The sequence below is a fragment of the Amblyraja radiata genome, chromosome 30, assembly GCF_010909765.2.
Source record: "Amblyraja radiata isolate CabotCenter1 chromosome 30, sAmbRad1.1.pri, whole genome shotgun sequence".
In the NCBI taxonomy this organism is placed as follows: domain Eukaryota; kingdom Metazoa; phylum Chordata; class Chondrichthyes; order Rajiformes; family Rajidae; genus Amblyraja; species Amblyraja radiata.
The window spans coordinates 5026877-5045469 of record NC_045985.1 but is presented as its reverse complement, the minus strand read 5'-3'; the positions used below and the strand labels follow the sequence as shown (position 1 = coordinate 5045469).

At 46.6% G+C, this 18593-nt stretch overlaps 1 protein-coding gene across 1 annotated transcript; it reads left to right on the top strand.

Annotated features, from left to right (window-relative positions):
• Window positions 1–13674: 13674 nt before the first annotated feature.
• On the top strand, window positions 13675–17197 carry LOC116989796 (tumor necrosis factor-like). The gene is made up of 4 exons (XM_033047378.1): window positions 13675–13901; window positions 15112–15163; window positions 15770–15835; window positions 16586–17197. The coding sequence occupies exons 1-4, from the start codon at window positions 13743–13745 to the stop codon at window positions 16996–16998; spliced, it is 690 nt and encodes a 229-aa protein (XP_032903269.1). The 5' UTR covers window positions 13675–13742; the 3' UTR covers window positions 16999–17197.
• The last annotated feature ends 1396 nt before the right edge of the window (window positions 17198–18593 follow it).

The window sequence follows — 18593 nt, the reverse complement described above, 5'->3', positions numbered from 1 at the left end:
GTTAGCGTATTGAGTGTAGAGGTTGGGAGGTCATGTTGCAGTTGTATAAGGCGTTGGTGAGACCGCATTTAGAATATTGTGTTCAGTTCTGGGCACCATGTTATCGGAAAGATATTGTCAAGCTTGAAAGGGTTCAGAGAAGATTTACGAGGATGTTGCCAGGACTAGAGGATGTGAGCTGTAGGGAGAGGTTGAGTAGGCTGGGTCTCTATTCCATGGAGCGCAGGAGGATGAGGGGAGATCTTATAGAGGTGTACAAAATCATGAAAGGAATAGATCGGGAAGATTCACAGAGTCTCTTGCCCAGAGTAGGGGAATCGGGGACCAGAGGACATAAGTTCAAGGTGAAGGGGGAAAAGATTTAATAGGAATCTGAGGGGTAACCTTTTCACACAAAGGGTGGTGGGTGCATGGAACAAGCTGCCAGAGGAGTTAGTTGAGGTTGGGACTATCCCAACGTTTAAGAAACAGTCAGACAGGTACATGGATTTTCTGTTTTAGTTGTATCTTGCTTTTCTAAACAGTTCTTGGTTTCCTGGTCCTCCAAAAATATTCCAAATGGAATTTAAACTGGAGGTGGTGGAGGGAGGACTTAAGCAAAAAAGGGTTCTTGGGAAAAAAGAGCTACCTTAAATTTAGTTGCGTCTGGTTGAGTAACTATGACAGGGTGAAGATTATTCCATGCTTTAATTGTGCGGGGGAAGAATGAATTGCTGTACACATCTGTCTTGGTAGCTGGAATCTCAAATTGGATCGAATGCCTTCGTCTGCTCCTAATAGGTTTGGGTTTGGTGTGGGTTTGGTCATTTATGTCGAGCTGACCATTTAACATTTTGTAAACACAGGTCAAACGGTGAGCTTCACGTCTGTCTTGGAGAGGGTTCTGCCCCGACCAGTGAATTCAGAAGTTTGGTAACACTCGCTTCTCTCTCATAGGTATTAGTAACAAATTTGTGCTCTTCAAGATGTGCTTTCTCCATTCATTGATCTGAATCCTTGAATCCTGCATATATTTTGGTGCTAAATGCTTAGCGTTTTTTAGCCAGAGCAGCAGAATCAGGAACCAGATGACATAGGTTTACAGTGAAGAGGGAAGAGCTTAATAGGAACCTGAGTGTCAACTTTTTTACACAAAGGGCGGGACAATAGACAATAGACAATAGGTCCAGGACCAGGGGCCACAGTTTAACAATAAGGGGTAAGCCATTTAGAAACATAGACACATAGAAACATAGAAAATAGGTGCAAGAGTAGGCCATTCGGCCCTTCGAGCCTGCACCACCATTCAATATGATCATGGCTGATCATCCAACTCAGTATCCTGTACCTGCCTTCTCTCCATACCCCCTGATCCCTTTAGCCACAAGGGCCACATCTAACTCCCTCTTAAATATAGCCAATGAACTGGCCTCAAATACCTTCTGTGGCAGAGAATTCCACAGATTCACCACTCTCTGTGTGAAAAATGTTTTCCTCACCTCGGTCCTAAAAGATTTCCCCCTTATCCTTAAACTGTGACCCCTTGTTCTGGACTTCCCCAACATCGGGAACAATCTTCCTGCATCTAGCCTGTCCAACCCCTTAAGAATTTTGTAAGTTTCTATAAGATCTCCCCTCAATCGTCTAAACTCTAGCGAGTACAAACCGAGTCTATCCAGTCTTTCTTCATATGAAAAAGAACGGAGATGAGGAAACACTTTATCACACAGAGAGTTGTGAGTCTGTGGAATTCACTGCCTCAGAGGGCGGTGGAGGCCGGTTCTCTGGATACTTTCATGAGAGAGCTAGATAGGGCTCTTAAAGATAGCGGAGTCAGGGATATGGGGAGAAGGCAGGAACGGGGTACTGATTGTGGATGATCAGCCATAATCACATTGAATGGCGGTGCTGCCTCGAAGGGCCGAATGGCCTACTCCTGCACTTATTGTCTATTGTCTATTGTCTGTTGCCTGTTTGGGGGCCTGTAGTGTACTACCTAGAAGGTGATCATCCCTTTTTTGATCCACTTTGGTCAGGCAAACTTTTATTAAGCATCACAGAGTACATTTCCTCTCAATATTCTCGATCAAATGTGTGTCACACCGTGTAACAACTCTCTTTGATGCCGGAACTATCACTAATTATTCTGGAAATTGTAATTGCTAGTGTATGATTTTCACAAGTGGAAGAAGTGAATGGAATCAGACGGTGAGTGACTCAGGAACAGGTTCTTCCCCACTTATCTGACTATTGAATATTCTCCTGTCAGCTAGGTCTAGTCCCGACTCCAAGCGGTGGAGGCCGGTTCTCTGGACACTTTCAAGAGAGAGCTAGATAGGGCTCTTAAAGATAGCGGAGTCAGGGGATATGGGGAGAAGGCAGGAACGTGGTACTGATTGGGGATGATCAGCCATGATCACATTGAATGGTGATTGGATTGGATTGGATTGGCTTCAATTTATTGTCATTGCACTTTTCAGTACAACAAAATGGTTTAGCCTGCAGTCATAACATAGTATAAATAACAAAACAAACACTCAACACAGTTTAAAGTCCCAAAGTCATTGTCTCGTCCCTCCTTGCTCTCCCTCTGCGCTGAGGCAATCCAGGCCTCTGATGTTGTGACCCCGCCGGGTGATGGTAATAAGTCCCACGGCTGTATCCGTGCTCTGCAAACGGGCCGGTTCAAACTCCGCGGCCCGGAGCGGTCGAAGCTGCCGAAGCTGCCGCCCTCCAGCCCAGCGGACGCAGCTGTAGTTGCGGGAGCTCCGGAAAAACAGGTCACCAACCTGGGACCTGCGAGCTCCCGATGATGTCGTCCACTGGCCCGCGGCCGAGCCTCCGAGGCTCCAAAGTCGGGTCGGAAGTTGGGTCGCCCGCAACCACAGCCCCGAAGTCGGCCAGACTCGCGTTGGCAAGTCCTGGCTCTGCCTCCGCAGCCTCGAGGTCGGTCCCAGTTGGAGGCCGCGAGCTCCGCGATAGGCCTCAGCGCACACGGACACGGAGACGGGGGATACGGCAGGAAAGGTCGCATCCCCCCCCGAAGGAAGAGTCAAGAAACATACCACACCACCCCACCCCCCCCCCCCCCCCCCCCCCACACACAACTAAATAAACCGAAATAAACTGTAAAAACAGGACAAGAGAAAACAAAAAACAGAAAAGACAAACGGACTGCAGGTGAGCCGCAGCTGCAAGGCAACGCCGCCACTTCCGGTGCTGGCTCAAAGGGCCGAATGGCCTCCACACCTGCACCTATTGTCTATTGAGTTTCTCCAGCACTTTGTGTCTATCCATCCGCCTCTACCTCCCTGAACCACATGTGCCCCTCCCCCACCCACCTACGTTCTCGGGGCAGTTCACAGTGGTCAATTAACCCACAAACCAGCAAGTCTTTGAGCAGTGGCAGGAAATTCGAGCACCCTGGGGAAATCCACATGGTCACATGGAAATAAAATTCATGCAGACAGCACCCGAGGACAGGAACACAACTTGGGTTGCTCGTGGTTGTGTTGAGTTAGGTTGAGTTGAGTTTATTGTCACGTGTACCGAGGTACAATAAAAAGCTTTCGTTGTATGCTAACCAGTCAGCGGAAAGACAATACATGATTACAATCGAGCCGTCCACAGTTTACAGGAACATGATGAAGGGAATAATGTCAATAACGTTTAGTACAAGGTAACATCCGCTCAAAGATGGACATAGGGTCTCCAATGAGGTAAATAGTACCTCAAGACCCATCTCTAGTTGGTCTGAAGAAGGGTTTCGGCCCGAAACGTTGCCTATTTCCTTCGCTCCATAGATGCTGCTGCACCCGCTGAGTTTCTCCAGCATTTTTGTGTACCTTTGGTGATAGGTTTGTGTTTTGGTTGCCTGATAACAACTGGGAAGAAACTGTCCCTGAATCTGGAGGTGTGCGTTTTCGCACTTCTGTACATTTTGCCCGATGGGAGAGGGGAGAAGAGGGAGTGACTGGGGGTGAGGCTGGTCCTTGATGATGCTGCTGGCCTTGCCGAGGCAGCGTGAGGTGTAGATGGAGTCAATGGAAGGGAGGTTGGTTTGTGTGATGGTCTGGGTCCACGTTTGTCTGCAACTTCTGGTGGTAAGGGAGTGTTTTTAGAAGTTCCTTAAAATAAAATAATTCAGCATTTATACTGCTTTTAGTTCCGAGATACAGCGCGGAAGCTGGCCCTTTAGCCCACTGAGCCTGCGCCGACCAGCGATCCCCGTACACACTAATACTGTCGCCGAGAAAAGTCTCCAAGTCGGACAGGAGCTGCAGCAGCTGAGAGTTAACGATCTGCCTTGCAAAGCCTTATCTAAGTTGTCATCAAGAGATAAGATTCACATTTCACAGTGAGAAGAAGTGAATCAGGTTTTGGGGGGGATATTATTTCAACCCTGGGAAATCCCAGTGAGATGAGAAACCCTGGGAAGCAGCAAGGAAGAGAGTGTGGGTGGTGTACCAAGTGCTCACTTCCCCTGTTTACCTGGAACACACAGCAAAAGGCTCCACATCAGCATAGATTTCAAGCCCTCGCTTGTACACTATGGAATTTAGAAGGTGGGAGGGGATCTTATTGAAACATATTGTTCCCGATGTTGGGGAAGTCCAGAACAAGGGGTCACAGTTTAAGGATAAAGGGGAAATCTTTTAGGACCAAGATGAGAAAAACATTTTTCACACAGAGAGTGGTGAATCTCTGGAATTCTCTGCCACAGAAAGTAGTTGAGGCCAGTTCATTGGCTATATTTAAAAGGGAGTTATATGTGGCCCTTGTGACTAAAGGATCAGGGAGTATGGAGAGAAGGCAGGTACAGGATACTGAGTTGGATGATCAGCCATGATCATATTAAATGGCGGTGCAGGCTCGAAGGGCCGAATGGCCTCTACTCCTGCACCTATTGTCTATTGTCTATTGAGTTTCTCCAGCACTTTGTGTCTATCCATCCGCCTCTACCTCCCTGAACCACATGTGCCCCTCCCCCACCCACCTACGTTCTCGGGGCAGTTCACAGTGGTCAATTATCCCACAAACCAGCAAGTCTTTGAGCAGTGGCAGGAAATTCGAGCACCCTGGGGAAATCCACATGGTCACATGGAAATAAAATTCATGCAGACAGCACCCGAGGACAGGAACACAACTTGGGTTGCTCGAGGTTGTGTTGAGTTAGGTTGAGTTGAGTTTATTGTCACGTGTACCGAGGTACAATAAAAAGCTTTCGTTGTATGCTAACCAGTCAGCGGAAAGACAATACATGATTACAACTGAGCCGTCCACAGTTTACAGGAACATGATGAAGGGAATAATGTCAATAATGTTTTGTACAAGGTAACATCCGCTCAAAGATGGACATAGGGTCTCCAATGAGGTAAATAGTACCTCAAGACCTATCTCTAGTTGGTCTGAAGAAGGGTTTTGGCCCGAAACATTGCCTATTTCCTTCGCTCCATAGATGCTGCTGCACCCGCTGAGTTTCTCCAGCATTTTTGTGTACCTTTGGTGATAGGTTTGTGTTTTGGTTGCCTGATAACAACTGGGAAGAAACTGTCCCTGAATCTGGAGGTGTGCGTTTTCGCACTTCTGTACATTTTGCCCGATGGGAGAGGGGAGAAGAGGGAGTGACTGGGGGTGAGGCTGGTCCTTGATGATGCTGCTGGCCTTGCCGAGGCAGCGTGAGGTGTAGATGGAGTCAATGGAAGGGAGGTTGGTTTGTGTGATGGTCTGGGTCCACGTTTGTCTGCAACTTCTGGTGGTAAGGGAGTGTTTTTAGAAGTTCCTTAAAATAAAATAATTCAGCATTTATACTGCTTTTAGTTCCGAGATACAGCGCGGAAGCTGGCCCTTTAGCCCACTGAGCCTGCGCCGACCAGCGATCCCCGTACACACTAATACTGTCGCCGAGAAAAGTCTCCAAGTCGGACAGGGGCTGCAGCAGCTGAGAGTTAACGATCTGCCTTGCAAAGCCTTATCTAAGTTGTCATCAAGAGATAAGATTCACATTTCACAGTGAGAAGAAGTGAATCAGGTTTTGGGGGGGATATTATTTCAACCCTGGGAAATCCCAGTGAGATGAGAAACCCTGGGAAGCAGCAAGGAAGAGAGTGTGGGTGGTGTACCAAGTGCTCACTTCCTCTGTTTACCTGTAACACACAGCAAAAGGCTCCACATCAGTATAGATTTCAAGCCCTTGCTTGTACACTATGGAATTTAGAAGGTGGGAGGGGATCTTATTGAAACATATTGTTCCCGATGTTGGGGAAGTCCAGAACAAGGGGTCACAGTTTAAGGATAAAGGGGAAATCTTTTAGGACCAATATGAGAAAAACATTTTTCACACAGAGAGTGGTGAATCTCTGGAATTCTCTGCCACAGAATGTAGTTGAGGCCAGTTCATTGGCTATATTTAAAATGGAGTTATATGTGGCCCTTGTGACTAAAGGGATCAGGGAGTATGGAGAGAAGGCAGGTACAGGATACTGAGTTGGATGATCAGCCATGATCATATTGAATGGCGGTGCAAGCTCGAAGGGCCGAATGGCCTCTACTCCTGCACCTATTGTCTAGTTTTCTATATAAGATTATTAACGGTTTGGACACGCTAGAGGCACGAAACATGTTCCCGATGTTGTGGGAGTCCAGAACCAGGGGGCACAGTTTAAGAATAAGGGGTAAGCCATATAGAACAGAGATGAGGAAAAACTTTATCACACAGAGAGTTGTGAGTCTGAGGAATTCTCCGCCTCGAAGGCGGAGGAGGCCGGTTCTCCGGATGCATTCAATAGCTAGTTAGATAGAGCTCTTAAAGATAGTAGAGTTAAGGGCCTGTCCCACTTACGCGACCTTTACAGGCAACTGCCGCGACCCATGATAGGACTCGGAATTTTCAACATGTTGAAAATTCCGCGGTGACCAGAAAGACGATACGACTCTTTGGAGATCTCTCACGACCATAGGTGATCTCTCACGACCATACAGGCGACCCCTGGCGACATGTCGCAGGTGACCTCTCACGACCATAGGAGACCTTTCATGACATCTCATGACCATAGGAGACCTCTCACGACCTCTCACGGCCCACCACAGGTCGCGGCAGTTGCCTGTAAAGGTCGCGTAAGTGGGACAGGCCCTTAAGGGAATATGGGGAGAAGGCAGGAACGGGGTACTGATTGTGGATGATCAGCCATGATCACATTGAATGGCGGTTCTGGCTTGAAGGGCCGAATGGCCTACTCCTGCACCTGTCTATTGTCTATTGACTGGGTTCCTCTGTCAAATGTAAATAGTGCCGGGGGCTAAATCTGCGGTCTAAACGTCTCATTAAATTGTTCCTTTTTTGGATGTTGCTGTTCGAGGTATAATTTGGGAAAGGCATGATGATGATTCTTCTTTCCCTTATTGTGAAAAAACCGCAATTAGTAACATCCATCGAAGGAAAAATGCATTCACTGAGTTGATTCAGACCATGTCAGTGATATAAATAAAACCTGTGGGAAATGCAAAATGTTGACAGACATTTTCTTGGCTAAAGTCCATCAGACTCAATTATTTAATACAATCATTACACAAGTTGTAATTAGAGGAAGCCTGCCAATTTAAGGAAGCGCTGGGTATACGGACATATTGTGGCATCAAGGGCATTAATTGCCTTTGTGCTGTTGGAGAAAGTAGGAGGACTTTCAATGCCTGAAGATTGGTGTCAAGTCAAGTCAAGTCACATTTATTTATACAGCACATTTAAAAAACAACGCTTAAAATGTGGATTGCAAATATGTTGGACACCGCTCATCTTGAGGAAATGCGATTCCTCCTAATGGATAAATCAGACCAATTCATAACGAGTTGGTCTCCATTCGTCGTTTTTTGGGAATTGTAAAAAATAACTGTTTTAGGACTGGACGAGGGTTGGTCAAGATTATAAATAATGATCTCCTTTTCTTTTTTTTTTATTTTATTTTCTCTATTTTCTCTCTCAACTTTCTTTATTTACTCGTTTTCTTTTTTCACACACTATATATTTCACATCTTTCTATCCTTTACTATCTAACTTATTTTTCTTATTCTAATCTTTTTTCAATGTAACAAAAAAAAAAAGAAGTTGTACATAAAATGTATTATGAAAATATGTATTAGGCACTTTGGTGCCATATGACTGTACTTACTTCTAATAAAATAAAATATAAAAAAAACAAAAAACAACTCTTGTTGGCCAAAGTGCTTTACATTTGTTATAAGAATAGTATAAACAAATAAACTACATACATAATAATAATAATAATAATAATAACTTTATTTATAGAGCACTTTAAAAACAACCACTGTTGCAACAAAGTGCTGTACATGACTAATCATGGACAAAAAATTATGACAAGACAATAAAAACATAAAAAAGAGAGTAAAAACAATAAAAAACATTAAAAACACTAAAACAGGAGCAAAGTCTCATGCAGGGTCAAAAGCCAAGGAATAGAAAAGGGTTTTAAGACTGGTTTTGAAGATGGACAGTGAGGGGGCCTGTCTGACGTGCAACGGCAGAGTGTTCCATAATGTCGGAGCAGCAACAGAGAAGGCTCTATCCCCTCTGAGCTTCCGCTTAGACCTCGGTACCTCCAGGAGCAGCTGATCAGCTGACCTGAGGCACCGGGCAGGAGCGTAGGGACGAAGCATCTCAGAGAGGTAAGGCGGGGCGAGACCATTTAAAGATTTAAAAACAAATCAAAGAATCTTAAAATGAACTCCAAAGTACACCGGCAGCCAGTGGAGAGATGCCAGAATTGGCGATATGTGCTCCCTCTTTCGAGTTCCAGTTAAGAGGCGAGCAGCAGCATTCTGAACCAACTGGAGACGAGCCAGGGAAAATCGAGTAACTCCAAAATAGAGTGCGTTACAGTAATCCAGCCTAGACGTGATGAAGGCATGGATTACTGTTTCAAAATGCTGCCGCTCAAGAATGGGCTTCACCTTTGCCAGCTGCCTTAGGTGAAAGAAGCTGGACTTAACCACCGCGCCTATTTGATGATCTAATTTAAAATCACTGTCCATCTTAAAACCCAAGTTTAAAACTGTTGGCTAAATATATACATATAGCCCTCGCTCAGTGGACGTCAGGAAAGGCTTGGGAGTATAGATAAGTTTTTAGTCTGGACTTAAAGGAGTCGATGGAGGGGGCAGTTCTGATGGGAAGAGGGATGCTGTTCCACAGTCTAGGAGCTGTAACCGCAAAGGCCCGGTCGCCCCTGAGCTTATGCCTAGACCGCGGAATATTCAGCAACCCCAAGTCGGCCGATCTGAGGGGCCTGGAGATGGAGTGATGGGTGAGAAGACTTTTAATGTAGGTGGGGGCAAGCCCATTGAGGGCTTTGTTGACATAGAGGAGAATCTTGAAATGTATACGGAACCGCACAGGGAGCCAGTGGAGAGAGGCCAGGATCGGGGTGATGTGGTGTAGCGGTAGAGTTTCCACCTTACAGCGCCGTTAGCGTCCCGGGTTCGATCCCCGCCACGGGTTCTTTCTGCACGGAGTTTGTACCTTCTCCCCGTGACCCGTGTGGGTTTTCTCCGAGATCTTTGGTTTCCTCCCACACTCCAAAGACTTACAGGGCTTGCTAGGGTTAATTGGCTTGGTGTATGTGTAATAGGATAGTGTTAGTTTGTGGGGATGGCTGGTCAGAATGGGCTCGGTGGGCCGAAGGGCCTGTTTCCAAGTGGTATACTTGGACTTCCAAAAGGCTTTTGACAAGGTGCCACATAAGAGACTATTGCTAAAAATAAAAAATTATGGGATTGGGGGTAATATATTAGCATGGGTAGAGGATTGGCTAACAAATAGGAAGCAGAGAGTGGGGATAAATGGTTCATACTCGGGATGGCAACCGGTAACTAGCGGGGTTCCGCAAGGGTCGGTGCTGGGACCCCAGTTGTTCACAATTTATATAAATGATTTGGAGGAGGGAACCAAGTGTAATATATCAAAATTTGCGGACGATACAAAAATGGGAGGAAAAGTAGGGGATGAGGAGGATAGGAAGAGTCTGCAAAAGGATATAGATAAGCTAGGTGAGTGGGCAACAACTTGGCAGATGAAATTTAATACTAATAAATGTGAAGTCATTCACTTTGGGAAAAAAAATGATAGGGCAAGTTATTTTCTAAATGAGGAGGAGCTGCGTTGTAATGCAACGCAAAGGGATCTAGGGGTATTAGTACATGAATCACTAAAGGTTAGTATGCAGGTGCAGCAAGCAATCAGGAAGGCCAATGGAGTTTTGGCCTTTATTGCTAGGGGGATTGAGTATAAAAACACGGAGGTCTTGCTGCAGCTGTACACAGTATTAGTGAGACCACATTTGGAATACTGTGTACAGTTCTGGGGTCCATACTTAAGAAAGGATGTACTAGCCCTGGAGGCAGTGCAGCGAAGGTTTACAAGATTAATTCCTGCAATGAGGGGATTGACATATGAGGAAAGGTTAAGTAGGCTGGAACTCTACTCTTTGGAGTTTAGAAGAATGAGAGGCGATCTCATTGAAACATATAAGATCGTGAGGGGCCTTGATCGGGTGGATGCACCGAGGATGTTCCCAATGATCGGGGAAACTAGAACTAGAGGACATAGTTGCAGAATAAGGGGGGGCTCTTTTAAAACTGAGATGAGGAAGAACTTCTTCACCCAGAGGGTGGTTAATTTATGGAATTCACTGCCCCAGGGAGCAGTGGAAGCAGAAACTTTAAATATATTTAAGACTAAAATAGATGGTTTTTTAGCTGCCAAGGGGATAAGGGGCTACGGGGAGAGGGCAGGGATATGGACCTAGGTATGGTTAGTATAGTAAGACCTGAGTGATCTCCTGGACAAGTGTCGATCGCCTGGATTGGGGTCGGAGAGGAATTTCCCGGATTTTTTTCCCGAATTGGACCTGGGTTTTTATCCGGTTTTTTGCCTCCCCCAGGAGATCACGAGGTTCTTGGGGTGGAGAGGGGAGATAGCGGTATAAAGGGGAGGGTAGTGTCTTGTGTTCTGTGTCTTGTGTCTACTGTTTGTGGGTAAGTGTGTCTGTTTAGTGTTCAGCCATGAGCGAATGGCGGTGCGGGCTCGACGGACCTGGTGGTCTACTCTCGCACCTACTTTCTATGTTTCTATGTTTCCGTGCTGTGTCTCTAAACTAAACTAAAAGTACAGAACAGGAACAGGAACAGGCCAACATTTTCTGTGCCAAACATGATGCCAAGATAAATTAATCTCACCCGCCAGCACATGATCCATAGTCTTCCATTCCCTGCTGATGCACATGCCTATCTAAAAGCCTCTTAAACACCATCACCACTTCTGGCAATGTGTTCCACGCATCTACCACTCTGTGTGAAATATCTTGGCCCTCGCATCTCCTTTAAACTTTTCCCGCTGTGTTTGTGCATGGGATTGGGAAGATTGGTCGGCATGGGCAAGTTGGGCCGAAGGGCCTGTTTTCATGCCGTACGACTCTTATGAATTTTCATAAAGGTTTCGAGGGATATGGGCCAAACGCAGGTAGGTGGGACGAGTGTAGATGGGATAGGCATAAAAAGCTGGAGTAACTCAGTGGGTCAGACAGCATATCTGTTGAAAAGGAACAGCATGGCTAAGCCATTTTCATGGTCTGATTTTCACCCAAGTGCCTGTTGTATGCTATATTAACGTATAAAATTCTTTAAGGGATTGTACACGCTAGATGCAGGAAACATGTTCCCAATGTTCGGGGTGTCCAGAACCAGGTGTCACGGTTACGAATTAGGGGTAGGCCATTTAGGACTGGGATGAGGACAAACCTTTTCACCCAGAGAGTTGTGAATTTGTGGAATCCTCTGCCTCAGAAGGCAGTGGAGGCCGATTCACTCGATGCATTCAAGAGGGAGTTCGATATAATGTAGATCTTAGGGCTAATGGAATCAAGGGATGTGGGGAGAAGGCAGGAACGGGGTACTGATTTTGGATGTGTAGGAAGGAGCTGCAGACAATAGACAATAGGTGCAGGAGGAGGCCGTTCGGCCCTTCGAGCCAGCACCACCATTCAATGTGATCATGGCTGATCATCCACAATCAGTACCCTGTTCCAGCCTTCTCCCCATATACCCTGGCTCCGCTATCTTTAAGAGATCCTATCTAGCTCTCTCTTGAAAGCATCCAGAGAACCGGCCTCCACCGCCCACTGAGGCAGAGAATTCCACGGACTCACAACTCACTGTGTGAAAAAGTTTGCCCTCATCTCAGTCTTAAATGGCTTTCCACTAATTCTTAAACCAAGGCAGAGAAATCCACATACTCACAACTCACTGTGTGAAAAAGTGTTTCCTCATCTCCGTTCTAAATGGCTTACCCCCTTATTCTCAAAGCAGATGCTGGTTGAAACCGAAGATAGACACAAAAAAGCTGGGGTAACTCAGCGGGACAGGCAGCATCTCTGGAGAGAAGGAATGGGTGACGTTTCGGGTCGAGACCCTTCTTCAGCCTGTTCCCGTTGAGTTACTCCAGCTTTTTCGGTCTACTGATTGTGGATGATCAGCCGTGATCAAATTGAATTGGAAGATTCAAACAAGAGGACATGATTTGAGAATTAAGGGACAAAAGTTTAGGGGTAACATGAGGGGGAACTTCTTTACTCGGGGAGTGGTAGCTGTGTGGAATGGGCTTCCAGTGGAAGTGGTGGAGGCAGGTTCGATTTTATCATTTAAAAATAAATTGGATAGGTATATGGACGGGAAAGGAAAGGAGGGTTATGGTCTGAGTGCAGGTAGATGGCACTAGGTGAGAGTAAGTGTTCGGCACGGACTAGAAGGGCCGAGATGGCCTGTTTCCATGCTGTAATTGTTATATGGTTATATAATAATAATAATAATGGATGGGATTTATATAGCGCCTTTCTAATACTCAAGGCGCTTTAAATGGTTATATGGTTATATGAATGGCGGTGTTGTCTCGAAGGGCCGAATGGCCTACCCCAGCGCCCATTTTCTATGTTTCTATGACTTGCAGTATCATCAAAGACCCACACCATCCTGGCCACACACTCATCTCCCCGCTACCGTCAGGTAGAAGGTACAGGAGCCTGAAGACTGCAACGACCAGGTTCAGGAATAGCTACTTCCCCACAGCTTTCAGGCTATTAAACCTGTCTCGGACAAAACTCTGATTATTAATAACACACTATCTGTTATTTGCACTTAATCAGTTTATTTATTCATGTGTGTATATATTTATATTACAGTACACTGATCTGTTTTGTAGTCAATGCCTACTATGTTCTGGTGTGCTGAAGCAAAGCAAGAATTTCATTGTCCTATCAGGGACACATGACAATAAACTCACTTGAACTGGAGAAGTCTATCTGTCTCAATGCTGTTTCTGGGAACTACCTGTAGCTATGTGTCAGTGTGCAGTCACGCCTCTCAGAACCACTGTATACCTTTTCCGTCTAGGTAATGGGATGAAGGCAGCGTTTCTCTTTCACGCCGCGGATGAAACTGAATTTCCGGCGTAAATCTAAAAGCCGGGTCGTCCTCCTCCCGCGGAGTTTCGCTTTCGGGTGACTTTGGCTGGGTTTTTTTTTTCCGATGGAGTGATTTCGGGGTATTTCCCTCCTCGTTACATCACTGTTGTGTGTGTGTCGCGGCGGAGGAGGCGGCGGCTTCATATAGGGGCCGCCTCACTGGAGACACACATACACACCGCACACACACATCAATCTCAGAGCAACATCAGCCAGTAGCTGCAACAATCAGACACCATGATCAAGTCAAGTCCGCTGGACCCAGAGAAGGGAGCGATTGTCGTTATCCGTGAAGCAAACTCGAGGAGGAGGCACCTCTGGCCGGCTCTCTGCGCCCTGGCCGTTCTTGGCTTGTTGGCCGTCACTTCATACCTGGTTCTCGTGCAAATAAGACAGGTAAGCGGCTGGGGGGAGAATGGGACTCGTTTGTGTTTGAGAAGCAAGTGGCAAGATACAAAGATAGACACAACATGCTGGAGTAACTCAGCGGGACAGGCAGCAGCTCTGGAGAGGAGGAATGGGCGACGTTTCGGGTCGGGACAACTTCTTCAGACTTTTCACACAGAGAGTGGTGAATCTCTGGAACTCCCTGCCACAGAGGGTAGTCGAGGCCAGTTCATTGGCTATATTTAAGAGGGAGTTAGATGTGGCCCTTGTGGCTAAGGGGATCAGAGGGTATGGAGAGAAGGCAGGTACAGGATACTGAGTTGGATGATCAGCCATGATCATATTGAATGGCGGTGCAGGCTCGAAGGGCCGAATGGCCTACTCCTGCACCTAATTTCTATGTTTCTATGAAGTAGATAAAAATGCTGGAGAAACTCAGCGGGTGAGGCAGCATCTCTGGAGAGAAGGAATGTCATATGAGGAAAAATTGAAAAGACCAGGCTTGTATTCACTGGAGTTTAGAAGGATGAGGGGAGATCTTATAGAAACATATACAATTATAAAAGGACTGGACAAGCTAGATGCAGGAAAAATGTTCCCAATGTTGGGCGAGTCCAGAACCAGGGGCCACAGTCTTAGAAAAAGGGGGGGGGGGGGTATTTAAGACAGAGGTGAGGAAAAAAAATTTCACCCAGAGAGTTGTGTATTTGTGGAATCCCCTGCCACAGATGGCAGTGGAGGCCAAATCACTGGATGGATTTAAGAGAGAGTTAGATAGAGCTCAAGGGGGTAGTGGAGTCAAGTCTAGTGAATGTAGGGGTTACCTAAAGTTAAAGAAGAATCAAAGTGCTGGAGTAACTCAGCGGGTCAGCCTGCAACTGTGGAGGACAATCACAGGCGAAGTTTTGGGTCTGAAGAATGGTCCCGACCTCATCAATCTCTAAGGGTCAAGTCAAGACATAGTCACAAAGAACTGCAGATGCTGGCTTACCAAAAGAAAAAGACACAGAGTGCTGGAACAGCATCTCTGGAGAGAAGGAACGGGTGCCGTTTCGGGACGAGAACCTTCTTCAGACACTTTGTGTGTGTGTGTGTGTTTGTGTGTTTTTTTGGTAAAACTGCATGTGCTGCTCCTCGTGTTGGCGCAGTCAGTCCCATTTGGGATAAAACCATCCGTTCACTTTCACCCCCCTAACTCTCTCCCTCTTCATCCTTGCAGAATGGCAGCGATTCACAGTTGCAGTTGGAGGATGCGACCTCAGTGGACAACGGTGAGTGTCTTGGCCCCCCTCTCCTCCGTCCGGCTCCCGGCTCGCAAATACCCCCCTCCTTCCGTCCCACTCCCATCCCTCACGCCCACATATGGCTTTCTTGGCTGATACCTGTCAGGGTCAGAGTTGGACCTCTTTAACTTTCTCCCTCTCTACTCTCTCTTGCACACACACACACACACACACTGTCTCTCTCTCTCTCTCTCTCTCTCTCTCTCTCTCTCTCTCTCTCTCTCTCTCTCTCTCTCTCTCACACACACACACACACACACACACACACACACACACACACACACATTATCAAGTCAAGCCAAGAGAGTTTATTGTCATGTGTCCCAGATAGGACAATGAAATTCTTGCTTTGCTTCAGCACAACAGAATATTGTAGGCATAAATACATTGTCTCTCTCTGTCTATCTCTCTCACTCTCTCTCTCACTCTCTCACACACACACACACTCTCTCTCTCTCTCTCTCTCTCTCACACACACATTATCTCCCTCACACTTTCTTTCTCTCCCTCCCCCTCTCCCTCTCTCCCTCACTCCTCTTATGTAGTCACCCTGAGTGTAGTTTCTCAGTACTGACCAGGACATTCTTTCTGCAGCGTTGCCTCATCTCATGAAACAGATTGGAGACGACCCCAGAGGAAGGATTGCAGCTCATCTCGTCGGTAAGAGACTCACTCACTCCCCTCATCGCCATTAATTGCTTGGGGAGAAACATGGGGAGTGTAGGCTACTGCTTAGCCTTGACAGCGTGGGCCATAGTAACATAGACAATAGGTGCAGGAGTAGGCCATTTGGCCCTTCGAGCCTGGACCGTCATTCAATGTGATCATGGCTGATCATCCACAATCAGTACCCCATTCCTGCCTTCTCCCCATATCCCCTGACTCCGCTATCTTTAAGAGCCCTATCTAATACTCTCTCTTGAAAGCCTCCAGGGAATCAGCCTCCTGAGGCAGAGAAATCCACAGACTCACAACTCTCTGGGTAAAAAAGTATTTCCTCGTCTCCGTTCTAAATGGCTTACCCCTTATTCTTAAACTGTGTGGCCCCTGGTTCTGGACTCCCCCAACAACAGGAACATGTTTCCTGCCTCCAGCGTGTCCAAGCCCTTAATAATCTTACATGTGTCAACTTGATGGGCCGAAGGGCCTGTTTCCGTGCTGCATCTCTAAAGTAAATGTGTAGGAAGAAACGGCAGATGCTGGTTTAAACCAAAGCTAAGACACAGAGTGCTGGAGTAACTCAGCGGGTCAGGCAGCATCTCTGGACTGGATGGAAGGAATGGGTGGCATTTCCGGGCCGAGGCCCTTCTTCAGGCTGAGGGTCGGGGATAGGGGCTGGTGGTGACTGGTGATGGTAGCTGCCTTCATTTTGTGCTGACATTGACCCCCCTGTCTCCCTCTGATTCACAGCATCAACAAACAAACCAGAAAAGGAGTTGATCTGGGAGAAAACGGTCCTGCCAAGTAACGTGGTGGGAATGGATTTTGTGAACAATGGCCTTGTCATCAAGACCCGTGGCTTCTACTTTGTCTACACCCAGGTGGTCTTTTACGGCAGGGATTGCCCGGATCATGCCATCTACCTGAGTCACAACATCACCTCCAGGGCGGAGGGCAGCCAAGATACCAACCTGCTCCTGAAGGCCATGAAGTCTGCCTGCCACTTCCGCCAGCACCCGCAGCTGTGGTACAAGACCTCCTACCAGGGGGGTGTGTTCGAGTTTGACGTGGGAGACCAGATCTACTCCATGGTCAATGAGTGGATGCTGGACTATGTGGACAAATCCTCGGGGAAAACCTTCTTTGGTATGTTTGCCTTGTGAGAAGCCAGGTGGATGGGCAAGGATGAGGGATTTTATTCACTGCGAGATGCATGACTGGACTTTGATGGGGCATGTTGTCCTAAATTACATTAATTGCACTTTCAGGTTTGTTACTGTGTTTGAAGTACTCATGTATGTTTACAGTTTGGCGGGTGGCACTGACAGCAATTCTTCTATACATCTCCTTCATCTCTTTCACTCTCTCTCTCTCTTTCTCCCTCTCGTTCCTTCCCATCCCCTCCCCCTCCCTCTCTTTCTCTCTCTCCACCTCCTATCCTTCCATCACTCCCCTTCTGCCCCGTTCACACTCTCCCTCCGTACATCTCGTACATCTCTCCTTCACTCTCTCCCTCTCTCTCTCCCCTCTCCCTCTCTCCCTCTCTCCCCGTGGATTCAGGATGTGGTACTAAGCTGTCAGATGTGTTCGGGCATTACTGGAATACCTATGTGGTAAACCCCAGCTCTGTTGAACAGCTTCTACAAATGTTGAACAGCCTCAACAAGGTGCCAATGGCAATCTACCTGTAATCCACCTTGAGGACCTGTAATCCACCTGTAATCTATCTGCCTACTTGTCGGTGATTAATTGTATTGTCCTTATTGTCAAAGAGAGGAATTTGATGGGAGATTTTTGAATAAGCCCACATTTCCTTTGAAAGAAATAACTGATATAATTTATATTGAATTTGTGTTTAAATGTATTGATCTTATAGAAACAGGTACTCCCGAGGGAGAATGCCAGCAGACAATCCCAAGAGCTAATAAGCAAGGCACCAGGTCTGATATTCAGACTGTTTAGCTTAATGACCAGTTATTGATCCCTTGAAGGGTCTAATCAATGCATTGTCTCTCTCTGTAAAACACACAATGATGGAGTAACTCAGCAGATCTGGAGGACATGGGTGAAGCCACGTTTTGGGGCGAGGACCTTCTCCAGATTCAGTCTCGATGTTGGATCCCATCTGCTCGAGGACCTTCTCCAGATTCGGTCTCTATGGGCAGGTTTCTGCAAAGGCGCTGAGCTCCCTGAATGGTGAGCGGACCCAGTCAGTCGACTTGCTTTCCAAATGGCTAATTTTGGTCATCATTCAGGGGGAAAGATGCAACTTTTCCACGTTGCAACTTGTTGCCACCCAGCCCACTAAGAATACTTATTCCATGAATGCTATGAGTCAGCTGCCCACTCAAAAAAAAAACAGTCCACATTGGGTAATTTGGCCCGGGTTTTTTTTCTTCAATGGGATGTGAGCTGCTCGCATCCATGCTTCTGGAACGTCGGGAGTCCTTCCCGAATTCCGGCAATTCCAATCCTCCCACCACGTTCTTGCAGAAACCTGAGACCTTCATCACCAATCTGCCGGCAATGATCCTGGGGGGGGGGACATGTCCCATTTCACCCAGGGGGAACGTATTCAACCCAGAGCACTCCACTGTTAGACATTAACTCTGGCAGTTGCCAGAGGAAAGAATTAGATAGAAAATTGTTGCATCTGTTTTAGAGATGTCTATAAATGTCAAAATCTCTCTCAAGAGATGTCATACTGATATAATTTATTATTTAAATGTATTTATTTAATATTTCATTTATATTATTA